The sequence below is a fragment of the Sinocyclocheilus rhinocerous genome, unplaced genomic scaffold (genome assembly GCF_001515625.1).
Source record: "Sinocyclocheilus rhinocerous isolate Xijiao unplaced genomic scaffold, SAMN03320098_v1.1 scaffold841, whole genome shotgun sequence".
NCBI classification, from domain to species: domain Eukaryota; kingdom Metazoa; phylum Chordata; class Actinopteri; order Cypriniformes; family Cyprinidae; genus Sinocyclocheilus; species Sinocyclocheilus rhinocerous.
In genome coordinates, this window is record NW_015656197.1 from 233,573 (window position 1) to 252,257 (window position 18,685).

The 18,685-nt window shown below is 39.2% G+C and overlaps 1 protein-coding gene across 2 annotated transcripts in view; it reads left to right on the plus strand.

The window, feature by feature from the left end:
- The first annotated feature begins 8,604 nt into the window (after nt 1–8,604).
- Nucleotides 8,605–18,685, plus strand: part of igfbp5b (insulin-like growth factor binding protein 5b) — a 12,249-nt gene continuing 2,168 nt past the window's right edge. Inside the window, exons 1-3 of one of the 2 annotated variants that reach the window (XM_016527419.1) lie at nt 8,605–9,269; nt 17,841–18,052; nt 18,147–18,266. In XM_016527419.1, the coding sequence (XP_016382905.1) occupies nt 8,942–9,269; nt 17,841–18,052; nt 18,147–18,266 (660 nt within the window). In that variant the 5' untranslated portion in view covers nt 8,605–8,941. The remainder of the gene's footprint in view (nt 9,270–17,840; nt 18,053–18,146; nt 18,267–18,685) is intronic. The other variant, XM_016527420.1, reaches the window with a different exon arrangement.

The window sequence follows — 18,685 nt, forward strand, 5'->3', positions numbered from 1 at the left end:
TTAGAGAGACCAATCTACTTCGAGTGTAAACTAAACTAGCCAATGCACATTGGCATGCGATTATTGCATCCAGCTGCCGCTGATCACAGCGTGAGTATAAGTAGGCAGCAGATGCAACGCATATTCAGCTTTTCGCTTCGGAGCCGAGCGATCACATCGTTCTGCTCCTGACTACTCTACTGAGAGAAGAAGACTGAACGAGTTCAGCGCGCTCTTGGAGAGCTCTTCGTGTTGGCGGTACGGCGCTTCAGCGGTGGTGGTTTCCCGTGTCGAGTGGGTTGCACACATCAGGCTGCACTACCCCCTGTTTGTGTTGCAGATGATCATCTCCCCTGTGCACCTCAGCACGCTAAAAGAGCTTTTTCCCCTAAAAGAGCAATTTCGGGTGCGTCTTTTTAAAGACGACGTTGCGTGGCAAACTTGACGTTACGTCTTTGTAAAGACGATGTGGGTCTTGCTATAGACAACGTATCACCCGAGCGTTTCTGGATGCGGTCGTTACCTGGCGCCGGGTGATGGTCACGATCGCGGCCTCTCGTGTCTGGGCATGAAGCACGCTGAGGTGGCTTTCGTGGATGACTCATGCTCCCATTGCGGGGGTATGACCATCTCGGAGTTGCGGACCAGACTCCGTTACCTGCAAGGGGGCGGAGTGCCCGTGCCACTGCCTAGATCTGGGGTTCCCTCTGGTGGCAGCCGGGGGCGTCCTTTTTCTGGCGGTGGGCGGACTGGTCTTACGGTCACGGTGAGGAATTCCCCTCCAATGCAGATGATCATCTCCCCTGTGCGCCTCAGCACGCTAAAAGAGCTTTTTCTCCTAAAAGAGCAATTTCGGGTGCGTCTTTTAAAGAACACGTTGCGTGGCAAACTTGACGTTACGTCTTTGTAAAGACGATTTGGGTCTTGCTTATAGACAACGTATCACCCGAGCGTTTCTGGTGGCGGTCGTTCCTGGCGCTGGGTGATGGTCACGATCGCTGGCTCACGTGCCTGGGCATGTAGCAGGCTGAGGTGGCATTTGTGGATGAGTCATCTTCTCATTGCAGGAAGATGATCATCTCGGAGTCGCGGGCCAAACCGTCTCCGTTCCCTCCTTCAGGGAACGAGGGTTACCATACGTAACCGAGACGTTATTTTTATTGCCATATTCAATGAGAAAGTGTAGGGAGGGGCGTTACATATCAGGCTATTGAGAGGCAAAGAAAAACTTTCTTTTTAAAATTGTTTGAAATGAAGCACACCAATGAACCACACACAGTAAGACCAGGAACATGCATTAGAGAGAAGAAATGGTAATTTTGGATTTCCTGTTATCTTTAAACACTCTGAAAACTAAAAGATGTGAGGTTTAATAGCGCAGAACTGGGATAGCCGGGTTGACATATTGCTCAAGTTGCAAAAACAGCAAACAGCTTTGACAGTAGCGCCGAGACATATTCCCCGTGAGCCGATTTGGGAGCCAAAAAGTTTCATTCACCATGCTGAATTTGCACATAAATTACCTTGAAGTGCTTCATGCTCTCCTTGACTGTGTTTCTCTGGTTCCACCCTGGCTGGCAACTCTAGCAGCATACTAAAATCGGAAAATAAAAATGGTAATGAGAGAAACCGTATCCTCTTCCAAATAAAATCTCATGCTAAGTGAACTTTCTCCATGGCTGAGATTGTGAAACGAGTGCATTTAAGTGGCCTTAATGTTAGCTTGCTTATCAGTGCTTTCGCAGCACGGTTTGCCTTTATAATTACACTTGAGTGTTGCGTTAAGACAAGTTAGGCGAAGAAACAGGTCACTGCCAGGTTTATGCTTGACAAAGTTTGGTCAAGAATTTGCCTTAACCCTTTGCAGAGACGGGAGCCTCGCGTATGCGGGTTCGAAAATGAGGGCCCTTGATAAACATCCTTCTGACCGCAGGAAAATTTGCAACATAATTATATACTCTGCAAAGCCTCCATGTCCTCTCTAGAACTATTTGATAGCCTCTGCAGAACCATAGACACAGTTGGGATCCACGACCAAATCACAATTCTTACCCACCGACCGGTCGTAAACTAGAAACCAAGAACCAGACCAGATTCCTCTACAAATGGCTGGCGTGTTCGACACAAGTCCTCTTGGCTGGGTCATTGAAAGAGAAAGCAGAACATACCACTGCCGTGGCCTCATTGCGGTCAGCGCGCAGCCACCTTTCTGAATGGGCGAGTGCAAGACTCCAACAATACGTCCATTGTAGCGTGTGCATGGTGCATATCTTTGGTGGAGTACTGTCAGAGAAGACAGATTGCTGGAAGAAGAAAAAGCAATTGCGCTTAAATAGTGACGACATTATGAAGGACAGCAGAGCATGTCAAACATGCGTTGGTTTGTGCGGGCCAGGCAGCAGTCTGACAGGCCTGGAGGAACGAAACAAGCATGCTGGGCATAGTCGCATAGTTTGTTCCTCCTAGGGGAAATAAAGACTCAAGATGAGCAGAATGTGACACAAGAGGCCTATAAAATATACCAATATTCAATGAACAGTTAATTAGCCCATATAACTGATGAACCAGTATTAAAATTCTTGCCCATATATGGCTAATAATTCTATATTCTTTTAGAATGCAAAAAAGAAATCAATTAATTTATTTATTGCAAAGATTACATTTAAGATATTAAATTATTAGTGATTCTATAGATTAACCTTTTTTTTGGATTACAGCAAAACAAATCTAAATGTAAAAAGACAAAATGAGCATGCACAATTAAATATACGATACCGACCAATTAATTAAATGAAAAAACAAAATCCAATTTTATGCATTTTGCCACCAATAATAATGTCCCTGAAGTTAATGTTTTTGAAAGAAGTCTCTTGTGCTCACCAAGGCTGTATTTATTTGAACAAAAATGCAGTAAAATAATAATAATCGCTAGGGTTAGTTTAGCATCCATTGTCTAAAAATTCAACATAACAGACCTGACACTGCACTGATGTAACAATCTATAAATATGCAATCTTGTCACAATCTGCATTTATTTGCAAATAAAAAAAAAATTTTAAAAAATGTAATTTAAATAATAATAAAAAAAAATGTAACAGTTAAATGTCTTTACTGTCATTTTTGATCATTTTTGCCAAATAAAAGTATTACTTTTTTCACCAAAAAATAAAAATTAAATCTTACTGACCCCAAACTTTCGAATGGTAGTATAGTTCTTTCAGCCTGTTAAACATATTTAACCAAGTCTAAAACCTGTTCTATAGAATTTCACTGATTTTTCCCAGAAAAGTTAGCAAATTCTGTGGGCCTAGTCAGTACTATCTGTCTTGTAATGTCCTTAAAAAAAGAAGGGCCATCAGGCATTTTATAAGTAGGATAATCTTCACTCAGGAATGTTTTTAGTCAACCATGTTCTTTTTTTAAGGTCAGTAAACGTGGGTTAGCTGAGAACAAATTCTACATGCGTTGTCTGGAGGAATATTTTGTACCAGCAAAAACCACAGCTTTGACCTCTAAGTATGTGCACAATCCCTGGGCCAAACATCCCTACAGACTTCAGAAATGCAAATGAAAGACGAACACAGCGTATTATTGATTTTGCATTAAATTAATGATATTTTTCTCATGCCACTTTTAACTTGCATGTACTCTAATATTTTGGGAATTTGATGGTTGAGAGGAAAGGATTTTGTTGATCAGAATCAACAGTAAGATCCAATGCAAGTGTTTTCAGAGAAGGACACTCATGCATCAGGAAAAAAAGAAAAGAAATTAACTATAAATCAAATTGTTTTGGGAGCCTGAAAATGCAAACTTTTGAGAACGAGTTTCAAAGTGGCAGTTTTTGAAAACAATTCCGTTATAGTCTGCATGTAAACTACAAAAATGTGAAAATGTGAAATTTGTGAAAACAGTGGCATCATGCACATGCGTAGTCTATAGAAATGCATATATGTGCAGGTGCGTAGTGTATCTTTACAAAGAGATATCTACTGGCCTGGCATGCATAATACAGCATTTGCATAACAAAATATCTTGTCAAGCATATTTAGAACCAGATTATTTAGATGATATTAAAATACTCTATTTATTAAAATACTTATTTTAAATGTATTTAATCATTTAAAACACACACACACACACACAAAATTGTATGATCACTTTTTCTTTTATAAATTTCAATAAATGCAGGTCAGAATAAGCAGTTTGATTCATTGTTACACTCATATGTTGATATTTTATTTTCACAAAAGCTACTTAAAAAACATTAAACTAGACACTTTAATTTAATATACTTTAATATGCTCTTTCTTTAAATAATCTTCTATTGGGCTATACTGGTTGGCTGAACATGAGGGAGAGCTTTAGAAATGAATTAGCTGTGTGAGTTTAAGGCATCCAGAAGCCTCATTGTCTCTCTGATGCTGCTTCTATTCAACAGGCAAGCCATGTAATCCTGGGAATTAGGCCGAGATGAACTACAAAATGATGGATAACTGGGGCCAGTACTACTGGCCAATCCTGACACATCTGGACACAAACTCCCTCGTGTCTACAAACGTACATTTTTGTAGAGCTAAACATAAAGAAAAACTTAGAGCATCTCAACTTGTTTCGATTCAACCAGTATGGACTCAATTTCCAGTGATATTCGACTTAATTGCACAGATACTATTTAAACAGAACTGAGCTGGATGATGACATCACTGAATGTGATGCTGTACAGTTGCTTTGACACAATCTGTATTGTTAAAAGCGCTATATAAATAAAGGTGACTTGACTTGACTCCAATGGACTCTAATGCTAACCAAAAGCATTAGTTTGGGGCTGTACTAGATGGGCACTGTGCAGAAAACTGTTTTGAAAACATTTATTATTTTGTGTTTCAGTTTAATGATGCTAGTGGCACAGATATTACTAAATTGAAATGGCTAGATATGCCTGAAGGTTTAAGGCTGATGTTTTCCAGACAAAATGTGTAATCACAAAATGCACAGTGTACAATCAAAAAAACTCTGAACTGGCAGACACATTTCTTCTAGGAATTTGTGTTGGTTTTGAAATCTAAAATGAAAACTATATTATATTATATATATTATACAGTATTATATTATATTATAAATATCAGACAGAAGGTTTGAAAGAAAAGGTTTTTTAAAAAATTATATATTTTAAATATTAAAATATAAATGTTAGACATAAACTTATGAAAATGAAATAAAACTAGTTCATGTTGAAGTATTAAAATTACTTAAACGAAAATGGAAATTAAAATAAATTTAATTAAATAAAAAAAAACTAATAAAAATGACAAAAACATTTAAAAATGCTAAAACTAAAATTAAAATTTGAAAAAAAATTGAAATATTGATAAATACTACATAAATTCGTTCACATCCTTCTCTTCACTCTCTGAGGCAGAAGTCTCCAAACTCTTCTACACACACACAAACAACACTATTGTACAATCTCACAGCCACATATTAACATACGTGTATGTTAATGCTTGAAATCATCAGTTTGTGTAAACAGTGCAACGCCCACAAGGCTGACTGAATGAAAGACAGATGGAGACATTACATGACGAGAGACATTAATTTACCAATTAAGGCATTTTTCAGACATGGAGAGCGAGAAATTCCTACACTGATGTTCACAGACCACATCCTACTCATAATATTTGTACATAGACACCTTTCTTCCTCTGACAGCATTTTTCCATCGATTTTTCACCATGTGGGCGACTGCTTTCGCAAACTGAGAAACATTTTCAAGCATTGTAAATATTCAAAGAACCGGACAACACAATTCAAATGCGACTGAGATGGCATAACATGCTACTTTTGCTATCACTGACAGAACATTGGAAAAGTTCTTGACATTACAGATTACTATGACACAAATGCGAACAAACAGCAAAACATATATTAAGAACCCATTAAGCAAAAATAGTATCAATGTTATGGATTTCCACTTAGAAGTAAGGCAGAAGCATACTTTACCAAGTACACAAACACTTAACCGTCAGTACTCTAGGGGGCCATAAAGTTCATCTGTGTCATTCAAGCCCATGTGTTTTTTTTTATTCAGGTCGCTAGAAATAAAACACGTCCACATTAACTAACTTGCGCAACAAGATACTTATCAAGTACTGCACAAACACTTAAACTTTATTAGATATAACTTATTTACACAATGGCAGGAATTAAAACATCAAAATTTGAAATTGCTTATTGAGGGATTGAGAGTTTGCATAAATTGAAGTGCATTTTAAAACATTGTCATAAACTTAACAAACATGATCGAATGTTTTAGAGTGTAACAAACCAATTAAGAGCACAAAACATCCCAGCAAACCATCACTCATACTCACAGATGTTTGTGCTGGTGCTTTCCCTCCAAAATGTTGTCACTTCCTGGAGGATGATGTCATTAGGGAAGTGGCTATTGTTAGTTAAAAGAATTTTGGATGTCCAGCTTTCAACTGTTTGAGATAATAATAATTTAATATTATATAATTATATAAATTCATAAAATATTTTTTTTAACATTTAGCATATTAAAACATGGTGCACAAGAAAAAAATAACTGCCTAACATTAATTAATATCAACAAACAATTAAAAAAAAATGTTTAAAAAAATGTTTACAAAATCTCCACATGGTACTCTGGTTAGTAGTGTTCACACCAGTAATTTGCGACCGTTTATCTCCTCATTAGCGAGTGGATAACAGTTCCAGCTCGTTTCCAGTAACTTGCACTCTGCATCCATTAAGTTTGTTTTATATCCAGGGATAAATATGTTGTGAGTGAACTGGGGCAATTTGATAGCTTATACGACTGGAAAACAGTCCCAGTTCAGGTCCAGAATGGTAGATCATAGATGACTCATGAAGAAATTATGCAACAAATATGAAAACAGGCATAATTCAATGAACAGTAAAACATATTTGCAAGCTTTCTGGACATCAGTGCCAGGAAGACAGGCGCTGTGGAGCTGTAGTGTAAAGATGACATCAATCAGACAAGTCAGGCTTACTTTAATGAAATCTAAACATCACAAAGACATATATTAAGCACTAAAGTTTTCAAAAACATGCATACAGAGGCAACAGGGCCCTAAACTTCATGTATCAAAACAGCATGTACATTCTTGATGACTGATGTCTGTCTCTTTGACTCCTGAGTGTGAGATGTGTACAGCAGCACTGTGTAAATCTCTGGTAATGAAACGTTCAGCGTCTGCGGGCCAACATTCGTTCCAAGGTGAGCCTCTTACCATTGCTAACAGCTCCTTCTAGTGGTCAAAACCTCAGAGGTGAGCTAAATCCAGCATTAAGACCCACACAGACACTCGGGCTTGTACTGTACAGCTGGGTAAATCAAGAGACAGCATGTATGATAAGCGCAGAACAATCAAAAGAAATGAAATATGGTGTGCAGTTCTTTAAACTTGCTATCACACATCTGACAAAGCAATTTCAAAGCAAAACAGAGCAACCCATTGATGAACTTTACATATGGGACATGTGCAAATGCCATTTTGGAGCACTCTATAAGACATGTAAACAGCAGAGGGCCACTTGGACACCGAGTGAACGGTATGATTAAACAATCGTGTCTGTTAAATCTCATCTAAATTGTGGTTTCAGCAGTTCAAAGTTCAGAACAGGTGGGTGTAGATTGCCTATTCTTAAACTACCACCAAGACCTGCATGAGAGAAAAGAGATTTTAAGCATTTACCACAGTATTCACCACACACCTCAGCTGGTTTTAATTGTGTGCTGGAGTGATACGGACTTCACGGATGCCATCAGTAGCTGTTGCTGCATATGTTGCTCAGACATTTCTATAGGGGTTTTGTAACAAGGGTTGAGCAGTAACACCGTCAGTTTAACCATTTAGAAAGAAGTTACATCACTAGATGATTGACACCCTTATGAGAAGATAGAAATGCATGATCACATCTGACCTTGTGATCATGTTAATGAAGAATACATGGCAGAAGTGGTATTATCCGAATCAGCAGCTTCTCCTGTTTAATTTGATATATAGCATTCAGTTGTGACAGTTTCAAAACTAACCAAAACTATTGTTTTATAGTAGTTTTCAGTTTCTTTTTGCTGGAAATGTGTCCCACATGTTCGCAATTTTGAATTAAAATGCTTGAAAGCATACTCATTATTTTGAACAAGTAAATGTGATTATCCATGTTTTCTATTAGTGCTACCGGTATGTTGTATCAGCAGCACACTAATTTGAACGGTTTATGGATAAGTAGTAGATTTCAAAACTACTTTAATTTGCAGAAGACAAACATGGGAATATTATGTCAAAGTTTGAGACACGCAGAGCAAAACAAGACAGAGTTACAGACGTTAAAACAAAACACTCCCCATTCTCCCTTACTCATACATGTTCTCTGCGCGCACTAATATACGGGTGGTGCCTATCAGCAGGGCGATTCTAATCGTGCTCTTTTGTGTGTATTCTCTATGTATGTGAGCAAGCGTCTTTATCATGTCACATCCATGTTGCGTCTTTAATCTGCTGGAAAGCCGCTGAGCTTCGTGCACGAATCTGACGCTATATACAAGCACTGCTGTGAAGTTGATCAGTCTGCTCAGAAAACTTACAGAGGGGAAAGTGTTTTGGAATCGGAAAGTCCAGAATTTCAGTGCGCAACGAATTGCGCACAAACTGGACTATTGGAGAATACCCAAGTGAATCATTTTTTATATTAATATATTTATATGAAAAATCCACCGGATTCTTCTTCATCATCTATTTTTCATCAAAGACTGTTTCTATTTTCTCATTTTTAAGACACCCCAAACTGTGCTTTCACTTTGCATGCGGAGTTTTCACTCGAATCTGAGCCAAACGTTCATGCGTTCTCATATCTAGTTCATGCTCTCTTTTTTCTTTTAAATCGGACCTCATTCACTTTGAAACGAAGCATGGCTCTTCTTGTGCTGGGTACATTTCTCACGGCGTTGTCCATCAGCGGAGGCTCTTACGTGCCGTGCGAGCCGTGCGATCAGAAGGCGCTCTCCATGTGTCCTCCGGTCCCGGTGGGCTGTCAGCTGGTGAAGGAGCCCGGCTGCGGCTGCTGCTTGACTTGCGCTCTGGCGGAGGGGCAGGCGTGCGGGGTGTACACCGGTACATGCACGCACGGACTGCGCTGCCTGCCGCGCAACGGCGAGGAGAAGCCGCTTCACGCCCTGCTGCACGGCAGGGGAGTGTGCACGAACGAGAAGGGATACAAACCACCGCATCCACCCATTGGTAAGTTGACTGGAAAGCAGTGCGCCTTTGTTGCACGGAAGCATTGTTGCATTGAGATCGTGTATCTGGTGGGAACTTTGTGGCTTGCGCTGATCCAGTTTTATGGCGTGCGCATGTTTCTGCATGGGCTTTTCTGTGTTGTGGCCGGGCTGCGCTGCTCAGTGCTGTTTTCCATCATATTCCAGCGCTGTAGATTACTAGGATTAGTGAAGCCTTTTTATGTTTCACCCAAAGCCAATTATTAACAAAACGGTTTCCATCTTCACGCTGCAAAGGCACTTATACAAAAAGTACCGTGGTGGTACCGCGTTTTCTGGAAATGTACCATGGTATTTTTGGACGCACCTAAGAGTATGATGTAAATGCCATTCCAGTACCATTGTATCATCATCAGATACGTTAAAATTTGAGCATTATTAAAAGAGTATAGAATAGTTGTATTTTAGTCAAAATCAAGTGGCGTTTTTTGGCATGGTGTCATTGGGACTACCATTGTATTTTGGGCATATAGCATGGTACTACCATGTTTTTTTGCCATTTACCATAGTAGTATCATAGTATTGTTTTGGAAGGTCCCATAAAATGCCATCACTGTGCCAAGTCACTGCCACTGTACTTTTTTTTTAAGGGATATATCAATGTACCATGGTACTGCCATCTGATACCATCACTGTACCATTTTTGTACTTAAGCTGCATCTACAGTATCATATAATGCATTTACATAGAAATTATGTGCAGTGAAATGTATGAAAGTTGTGAATAAAAATATTAACCTATTAATATATGCTCTATAAAGGCAAAGTTTCATTGCATTTCATTGGCACAGAAGCAAAGCAGCATCAGATTCAGCAGAACTGCATAATTTAGTATGCTCCTCAGAACTGAGTAAAGACGCCTCGAGATGCATAACTCCATACAGTCTTGCCTTGTGTTTAGTTATGGTTTGATTTGGCAGTGGCATTTGTTTGGTGCTCTATTGACGTTAGGGACTCCTCCATTGTTATGATCACACCTCTCATCATTGTACGGTGTACCCACGCCTCATGATATTCTTGATTGAGATACTAGGTTGCTCTGAATTTAGGTCTAAGTCTGTGGGTGGTGTTAAGGGTCGGATTACTGTTCGAAGATTAAATCCAAGGGGAGGAGGGTAGCCACGGTGTCTCTACAAGCCAACCTATGTGCAAAAATCACACGTTTACGAAGAGTAATCGTTCACGGCACGCATATTTATTTACATTTACGCATTTGCCAGATGCTTTTATTCAGTGCACTAAATCCATGCTTTCCTTGGGATTCGAACCACTAACCTTGGCATTGTTAGTGCAGTGCCCTACCAGTTGAGCTACATGAACAAAAATAGCTCATTGGGTTACAGAACTATATATTTTAAAGACAGCACAAGACAGCACATATCCTTAAAACAGATGAGGTTGAATTCAGTCGTGGGCTTTCACCACGACCGTTTGTACACAAATACAACCCCCTCACAGACAGGTGCACATCAGAAACCTGTTTGTCTCTATCTGAAGTCCTCTGATGAGTGCGGTTGCTGGTTTACCCCTTCTGTGATTGCAGTGGGCACACAGTTGAGCCCTTGTGATTCAGCAGAATGTCTGTGGAGCCGATCTATCAAGAGCTGTTCGTCAAGCATGGGGATGAATTTAGAGGGACGCTTCTAGCCTCCCATGGTATTCGGTTTCAGCCTGGTTTTACAAGCTGGGCAGGACAGACAGAGAGGGAGAGAGAGAGCGATAAAGAGAGAGAGAGAGAGGAAAAAGAGGGAGAGAGAGGAAAAAGAGGGAGAGAGGTCAAGCGTCCTTGCCCGCATTAGGATTCAGAGTCTTTTGGTCCTGTGTCTTCCAGATCCATTTTTATTCCCCCAGCACGCCTTAGTTTCACAGTTGTGCAAACATAAAATTGAAATACAAGTTTAAAATGGAATCATGTCTCACTCACGTGAATAGTGTCATACCTTCATGGTCTTGAATGCTGGCGCTCACGGTTTAAAGATTCAGTGTTCAGAGCCAAGTACAATAGGCGATGCCAGATTGTCATTTAGCTCCAGGATTGGCAAATACTGCAAATTTGCCAACGATCACAAGGGAGACTTTCTGTTCGGACATGCCATGTGGAACTTGGATGCAGTTGCCAACAGATATGACTACAGGCATCTTGCCCAAAAGAACTGTATGCTGCATTCGCAACTATTGCAGGTCTGAATCTAAGAGCGTGCAAGTAAACAAACGTAAAGAAATGGTCCGAAAGCAATTGGCTGTTGTATTCGGTTACTTCGGTATCGCTGATTTTTGCGCTGTATTTACTCACTAGAGATGTAGCCATAACTAAACAACGATTACAATGGAATGGAATTCTATTGCCTGTCTGTCATCTCATTTTTATATTGCGCCACAGGCCAAACTCACAGAAACATATACTTGCTTGCAACATCAGACTGACACTGAAAGATATATGGCTCGCTTCACTGAATAGCACCTGAATAGATCTCTTGCACTTTTTGAAAGTGATGCCCAGCTTTTTGAAATCTACATTATAGAATACTTTCTCCTCTTTTTTAACCATAATGCCAATAGTGCTTGTATATCAAGTGCCCAGTCATCCTTTCAGAGGTAGGCAAGTAGGGAACCTATTTGGCACTCTTAAATGACTTCTTCCAGTAAAGTTGAACAGCAATCTGTCCAGCGTGTATTTGTCATTGGCACCTGGAAAGCTAGCGAGTGAGTAACAGCTGTGAAGAAAATCAGCTCGCACAGTAGTCTCGTCTCTGTCAGAAACGTGATTCCTGGGCAGCGACATCCTCACGCTGGGCCCTGCTTAAATAGGAACACATGTCAGGCTGACCAAAACAGCGAATGGAAAAAACAATCTATTTAATCTATGGTTTTACTGCTCACGTTTAGAAAATGTAAGCAGACAGCAGGGCTGGTTGAGCAGAAGACGCCAACCTGTTGAAACCTCCTGTCATGTGCTTCGGGGCGGTGGAGGGGGAGCCGCAGTGTCACGTTTCTTCAGGGAAGGAGAACAAAAGGTGCCTAATTTCTTGCCTGCAGCACAGGTTCAGATGTGGTTCCAAAGCGCTGCCTCAAATTTTGTGCCATGCAGGATTCTCGGGAGGATAGATAAGATAGGCAGCACAAGACAAAATCATTAGTTCTGTTACAGTTGTCACATTTAGTTGTTGAGGATCATGGGAAAGGCGGTGTGGTGACTGAATTTGGCCTGCTTAGGGTAGCTGATTCATTCGAAAACGACTGGTAACGCTCATTGTCTGAGCCACACACACGTTGTGTGCATAACAAGTCTACTTCCTATTGCACTAAAAGCGGGCGAAATGACCAAAATCGTATTTTATGAGTAACTTTATAATCACGCTAACACAGTAATTGCAATATACTGTAGTTTATTTTGCTGTAAATTTAATTAAATAAGTGATTTACATGTTACAATCATGCTGTAACACATACTTTTGGATAACCTAGTGAATTAAGTGCAAATAAAAGTTACTTTTGATTTTCTCTTCTTTTTTTGTTAGATGCAAACAAAATGACTATTGTCACATCAAATAATATGTATCTCAAAATATGTACTATTTAGTGCTGTCAAACAATTAATCGTGATTATTCGCATCCAAAATAAAAGAAATTTGTTTACATAAGTGTGTACTGTGTATATTTATGTATATATAAATACAAACACATGCATGTATATATTTAAGAAAAATATGCTATGTTTATTTATTAAATATATTTATATATAATATAAAATATAATCATATAAATGTATATACATGTAAATATTTTCATGTATTTATATATATACATAGTAAATAAACACAGTACACATACATATAGTATGTAAACAAAAACTTTTATTTTGGATGCGATTAATCGCGATTAATCGTTTGACAGCACTAGTAGTATTACTTATTAGACATACAAAACAAGTAGTTATGACTCTAAATTCTGAGCCGCAGTTGAAGCCTAAAAAGGTTTGCATATGAAATCATCATGCCGTAATATCTATTTTTAGATAATCTAACAAGTTAAGTGCAAATAAAACAAATATTTCTGATCTCATTTGACTCTTTTTTCTACCATGGTTTAAGTCGTACAGTATAGCAAAATCTCGGGTTGGCACAGTTTTACCATCATATCGCCCAGCTGTAACGCCTATAGTTTAAAATCTTAAATATATCCCATCCTTCATTTTGGAAATTCCTAATAATGTTTCAAATTAGGCTTTTATTCACGTTCCCTTCATAAATAATTACATACCACCTACAAATGATTATATACAATCTTAATAGTAATTATAAAGATTGATGTGGTTTGGATGGCTAAAGTTTGCTTGGAAAAAAACTATAAGATCTTGCCTAGTTTATAAATTTAGAAGAGGAAAGATTGTAGCTAGATCCTCTTGGTGGAAAGATGCCTTGAGCTTACAGACAGTATCGCTCTCTTGCCATTGTCTGAGCTAATTGAAATCAGCAACTGGGAGTGATCCATTGATGTCCTGAAGAGCACCTCCTGAGTTCATGTTTCGGAGTGTTGATGACAGGAGACACGGTCAGCCGATGAAGAGGTGCGCACATGTGCTTTCAGCCTGAAGGGCATCGACAGGTGTCATCACTTTGCATTGTCCTGAATTAGAGGGGACTTGTTTGAATAGTAAGTTGTATGATGGCTTTCTTGGTCGTAACCGATCGTGTATTGCAACATGGAAACTTTTATCCCAAATCAGCCAGGTCTTGCTGTTAATGTTGCTTTGTAGTTTGCGATTACCCCAGTTTTAACTAGCATTAGTGCTCGGTTGCATTTGTGGTGTTTTTTTTTTATTAGTTTGTGGCATGCTTCTCTGCTACAGAGGCCCAAACATGTTGTGGACACGGTCCAGGCTTTAAATATTTAGCAGTGGAATCTTGCCAGGGATGCCATGGTCGGTCTGTGACAATGAATGCAAGACAAAGCAGAACGGCCTGCTTCAAGAACGACTTTCAAAGGCGAGCTAGTCTGAATATTTAACAATAGCAAGACCTAATTCCAACCATGCATGCTAATAAGACACTAAAACACGTGGTTTGAGGGCCTTAATAGCATTTCTCGGCTTGTTTTTTAAGCTTGTTCTTAAAAAAAGAATCGGACAAGGTGACAACGCAACTCAAAAGGAGATCTGCTTTCATCATTAGCCCCCAAGCTGTAAGAAACCGTGGATATTCATGAAGTATAATTGCCCAGCACATGTGTAAATTATTAAACAGAGCCCTATCAGATGCATCTCCTTTGGCCAAGCTCGGGTCCCTTTATCTTAATGAAAAGTTTTGCAAGACCAAGAGGAGAGACACCAATACCTCTTCTGCATTCTTTCCAAAGCTCATTTGAATAGACAGGCTACACGTGATACGTCTGGTTTGGCCGGGCTCCAGGTTCTTGGCTGTGTGTCAGATGTTAAACACAGACCCGCTAAACCTTTACAAGCTGGGGACCACGAGCATGGAAAAAGTGATTTTGGTCCTCACTTCGAAAAGCCTACAACAGAAAACACGAACTTAGTGGTTTGTAAACTATAGGCATTGTTGATTTCACAAACACGGTGCGTTTGTGCCACGCACGACGAGGAAAAATCACGAAAAAAGCCATGAGGAATTGTGCCAACCCAGTCGTCCTGTGCCCTCTCATTTGAAGTGTACATTTCCAAGCCATGTAAATCTCCCTCTCGGCAAACGTCCCTACGACATTTCCATGAGGCGATCTCAGATTAGGTGGCTTCAGGAGCCCAAACCTGCGGGGAAATCTGTACAGAAATTTCAGTCTGCCAAGTCATGAGTTGCGGGATTGATTTCAAAGAGACAGCACCATGCTCTGATTGTAACTTCAGAAGCCAGGAAACCAATTCCTGTAATGACCAGGCACCCGCCCCATGCATCTCCAGGTCAGACAGACTCTTTCACCACCGGGCCGCTCCAGAAGACCCTGCCCCAATCCGCAGCAATGTGAAGCACTGGAGCTCAGGGGGACTGTGAGGGCAGTTATCTCAATCATTTCTGCTGGCTGCCTCAGCTGTCTGATAATGCCCTCTTGGCTGTATGCACAAAAATACTTGGCAACCCAACAGCATCGATGTTCAGGCCAGACTCTGTATGTCCATTTCCATTCTGTCTGATTCTCAAATGAAGCCACTCTAAGATGCAATAGCATTAAATAATACATTATATATATATTTGATAATTTAATATCAGTCTATTTAGTATAATAATCACATTATGCTGTGCCGATCCCTTACCCAATTATTTACAAATTAAATACTTTCCAAATGCATGAACAATTTGCCAAGTAATATTGCTTATTTGCATAATAAATAGCATGAACTGTGTATGGCTGCCAAGCAGTGCTATTTTAATGTTATATATTCGTTTTCATTTAAACTTTGAATTTAAAAGGTCATTTTTATTAGATTTATTTTTTCTTTAGTTTTTAGACATTTTTATTTTAGTTTTAGTTATGTTAGAACATCAAGTTAGCTAAGTGAAAACAAGAAACGTTTCCTTGGCAACTAGCTTAAAATAAGTTTAAGTTATTTTATTTCAAATAACAAAAGTGGTTATGGTTTTAGTTTTAGTTAACTATAATAATTCTGTTGCCATGCAACCTGGTGCATTAATATACAAAGTGCAAAAACAGGTGTGCATTTGACAGCGTTTCACAATTATGTCACAATTTAGAATATGTATATAAATGGATTTAATGTATAATGAATTTCATGCAAGCATTAGATCTGAAAGGAAACAATATTATATTTAACTTTATTTTTTTATCCAATAAACCACAATCCTAAACAAATCCAATAACTCCTATTAAAATGCCATTTTTTATTGCAAATTTGATAATTATTTGTCAGATGATTTTTGTTGGTTTGGATGGCTAAATGTCAATGCAATTATATATACTGACTTTGTATGCTTCATGTTAATGACCTGTTAATCTCCTCCGGATGTACTATGTTTGGCTTCTCTCTGCATGGTTCAAGTGTTCAGTTTTATGAAGCTCGGCTTTGTCCAACAGTATTTGACTTCAGTGGAAAGACAGTTTATAAGTACAGGCATGTATCCTGTGGAGTTTTACTATCAAACTATATGTGCTTGAATTACTTGTTCTGTAATATCTCCACATTTTCCCCGGACACATGTCGACAGTTACTACCCACCTAGCCTTAGATTCCTGCAGAAGAACATTGCGGTTGTCATGGTGTTATGGTTATTGAGACTTCAAAGTTCTTCAAGTGTGTCTCTGAGCTGTTAAGGACCCTTTGAAAAGCCGTTTCTGTTCTCACTCTTAAATCCTGTAGTCATGCACATTCTCTACAATTAAACTAACAGAATTATTCAGCAGTATAAAACAGAGGTTCATTCAACGTTTAGGTTGTACACCTAAATGAATTTTGGAGAAATCCCACCAAATAGAATGAGATATTAGATTTTTAACCCAATTGGATGTTTAGTCAGGCATAGCCAAGTGTTTCAACCTGGGATAGGTTGGGTTGGGGGTGGTCATCAGCTGTTGATCCTGCCACCACCCTCTGTAAACAAATGCATAGGAAACATTTGGTGGAAATAGAGTTGCTTTCATGTTTACGCTCTGGAAACTCATTAGCAACTAGGATGTGTAAATATCTTAAAGCCTTTGGGGAGGTTTTTATAAGAGATTTCCTAGGTTTTTATAAGTTAAATTTAATTTTGAATTGTTGAAGTCAGATGTAGGACATTGAGATCATTACTGGTGTTTGCTAAGGCAAATTACCATTGCATTATTTTGCTAATGCATTCAGTTTTGCCTGGCGTGCAACTGCAAACAACCTAAAATACACCGTTTCACAATGGTCAACCAGTCATGCAATAGGAAAAAGATTTAAAAGTTACATTTTTAGGCTGGTCTGCCCTGAGCCAATCAAATCCATACGTCGTTGGTATTGTATGAATGATACCTCAAATTGTGTGGCTTCATGTTTACGCTCTGGAAACTCATTAGCAACTAGGATGTGTAAATATCTTAAAGCCTTTGGGGAGGTTTTTATAAGAGATTTCCTAGGTTTTTATAAGTTAAATTTAATTTTGAATAGTTGAAGTCAGATGTAGGACATTGAGATCATTACTGGTGTTTGCTAAGGCAAATTACCATTGCATTATTGTGCTAATGCATTCAGTTTTGCCTGGCGTGCAACTGCAAACAACCTAAAATACACCGTTTCACAATGGTCAACCAGTCATGCAATAGGAAAAAGATTTAAAAGTTACATTTTTAGGCTGGTCTGCCCTGAGCCAATCAAATCCATACGTCGTTGGTATTGTATGAATGATACCTCAAATTGTGTGGCTTATTGAGGTGTGCTAATGCATTCGGTTTTTGCCTGGTGGAGGGAAAAATCTCATACATTAACACCATATCAACACCCTGGCAACCACTTTAACATCATGCTGATGATTTTGCACTGGCACTCACATTTCCATGCAGTAAAAATCTAGTTAATGCTTATTATTTGATTCTCTTTGTCTTAGATCGCGAATCAATAGAGCATGATGATACAGTGAAGCCAGACACGACTGAAGACCAGATTCCTAAAATTCCCCTTTACCCCAAACCAGACGTAATCAACAGCAAGAAGCATGCTGCCGTGCGCAAGGACAAGAAGAAACAACAGGAGAAGCATCGGTCACTGGGGTTGATGGACTACTCCCCCCTTCCCATCGACAAGCATGAGCCTGAATTTGTAAGTTGTGTGACGCAGCAGCTCCAGTAAAATGATAGCTAGGCGTTAAATGCTGAGGTGATGATGCAACTCACCATGTGTTCGTCTGACACAGGGTCCCTGCAGAAGGAAGCTGGATGGAGTCATTCAAAGTATGAAAGACACCTCCCGCGTCATGGCTCTTTCCCTCTACCTGCCTAACTGTGACAGGAAGGGCTTCTTCAAGCGCAAACAGGTAAGACGCTTGTTACTTTTATGGTATAATTTTAACATTGACATCTAATATGATGAACTTTTTTATCGTTGATTAACACTGTCGGTCGATGTTAACTCATGAAAATAGTTGCGCAAACAGAACCGTTGCGCAACACACAATGGTTTTCCTTTGGTGAATGAATCTGCATTTATGATTGCCGAGTGATTCAGTAACTCACTCGCTTTTTGAACAAATCGGTTCAGTCAGTGATTCGAATGACTCGCTTAAAAAGACCACCGCTGTCGCCACCTATTGGTGTATCGATGTAGTATGCAAATAGTCACTTAAAAATCCTACCACTAATACATAAATTGTCAGCCTGTCTGGAACAAACACAGCCAAAAAAAAAAAAAAAAAAAATAAGGACGGAAACAACTGAAAAAAATATATATAAATAC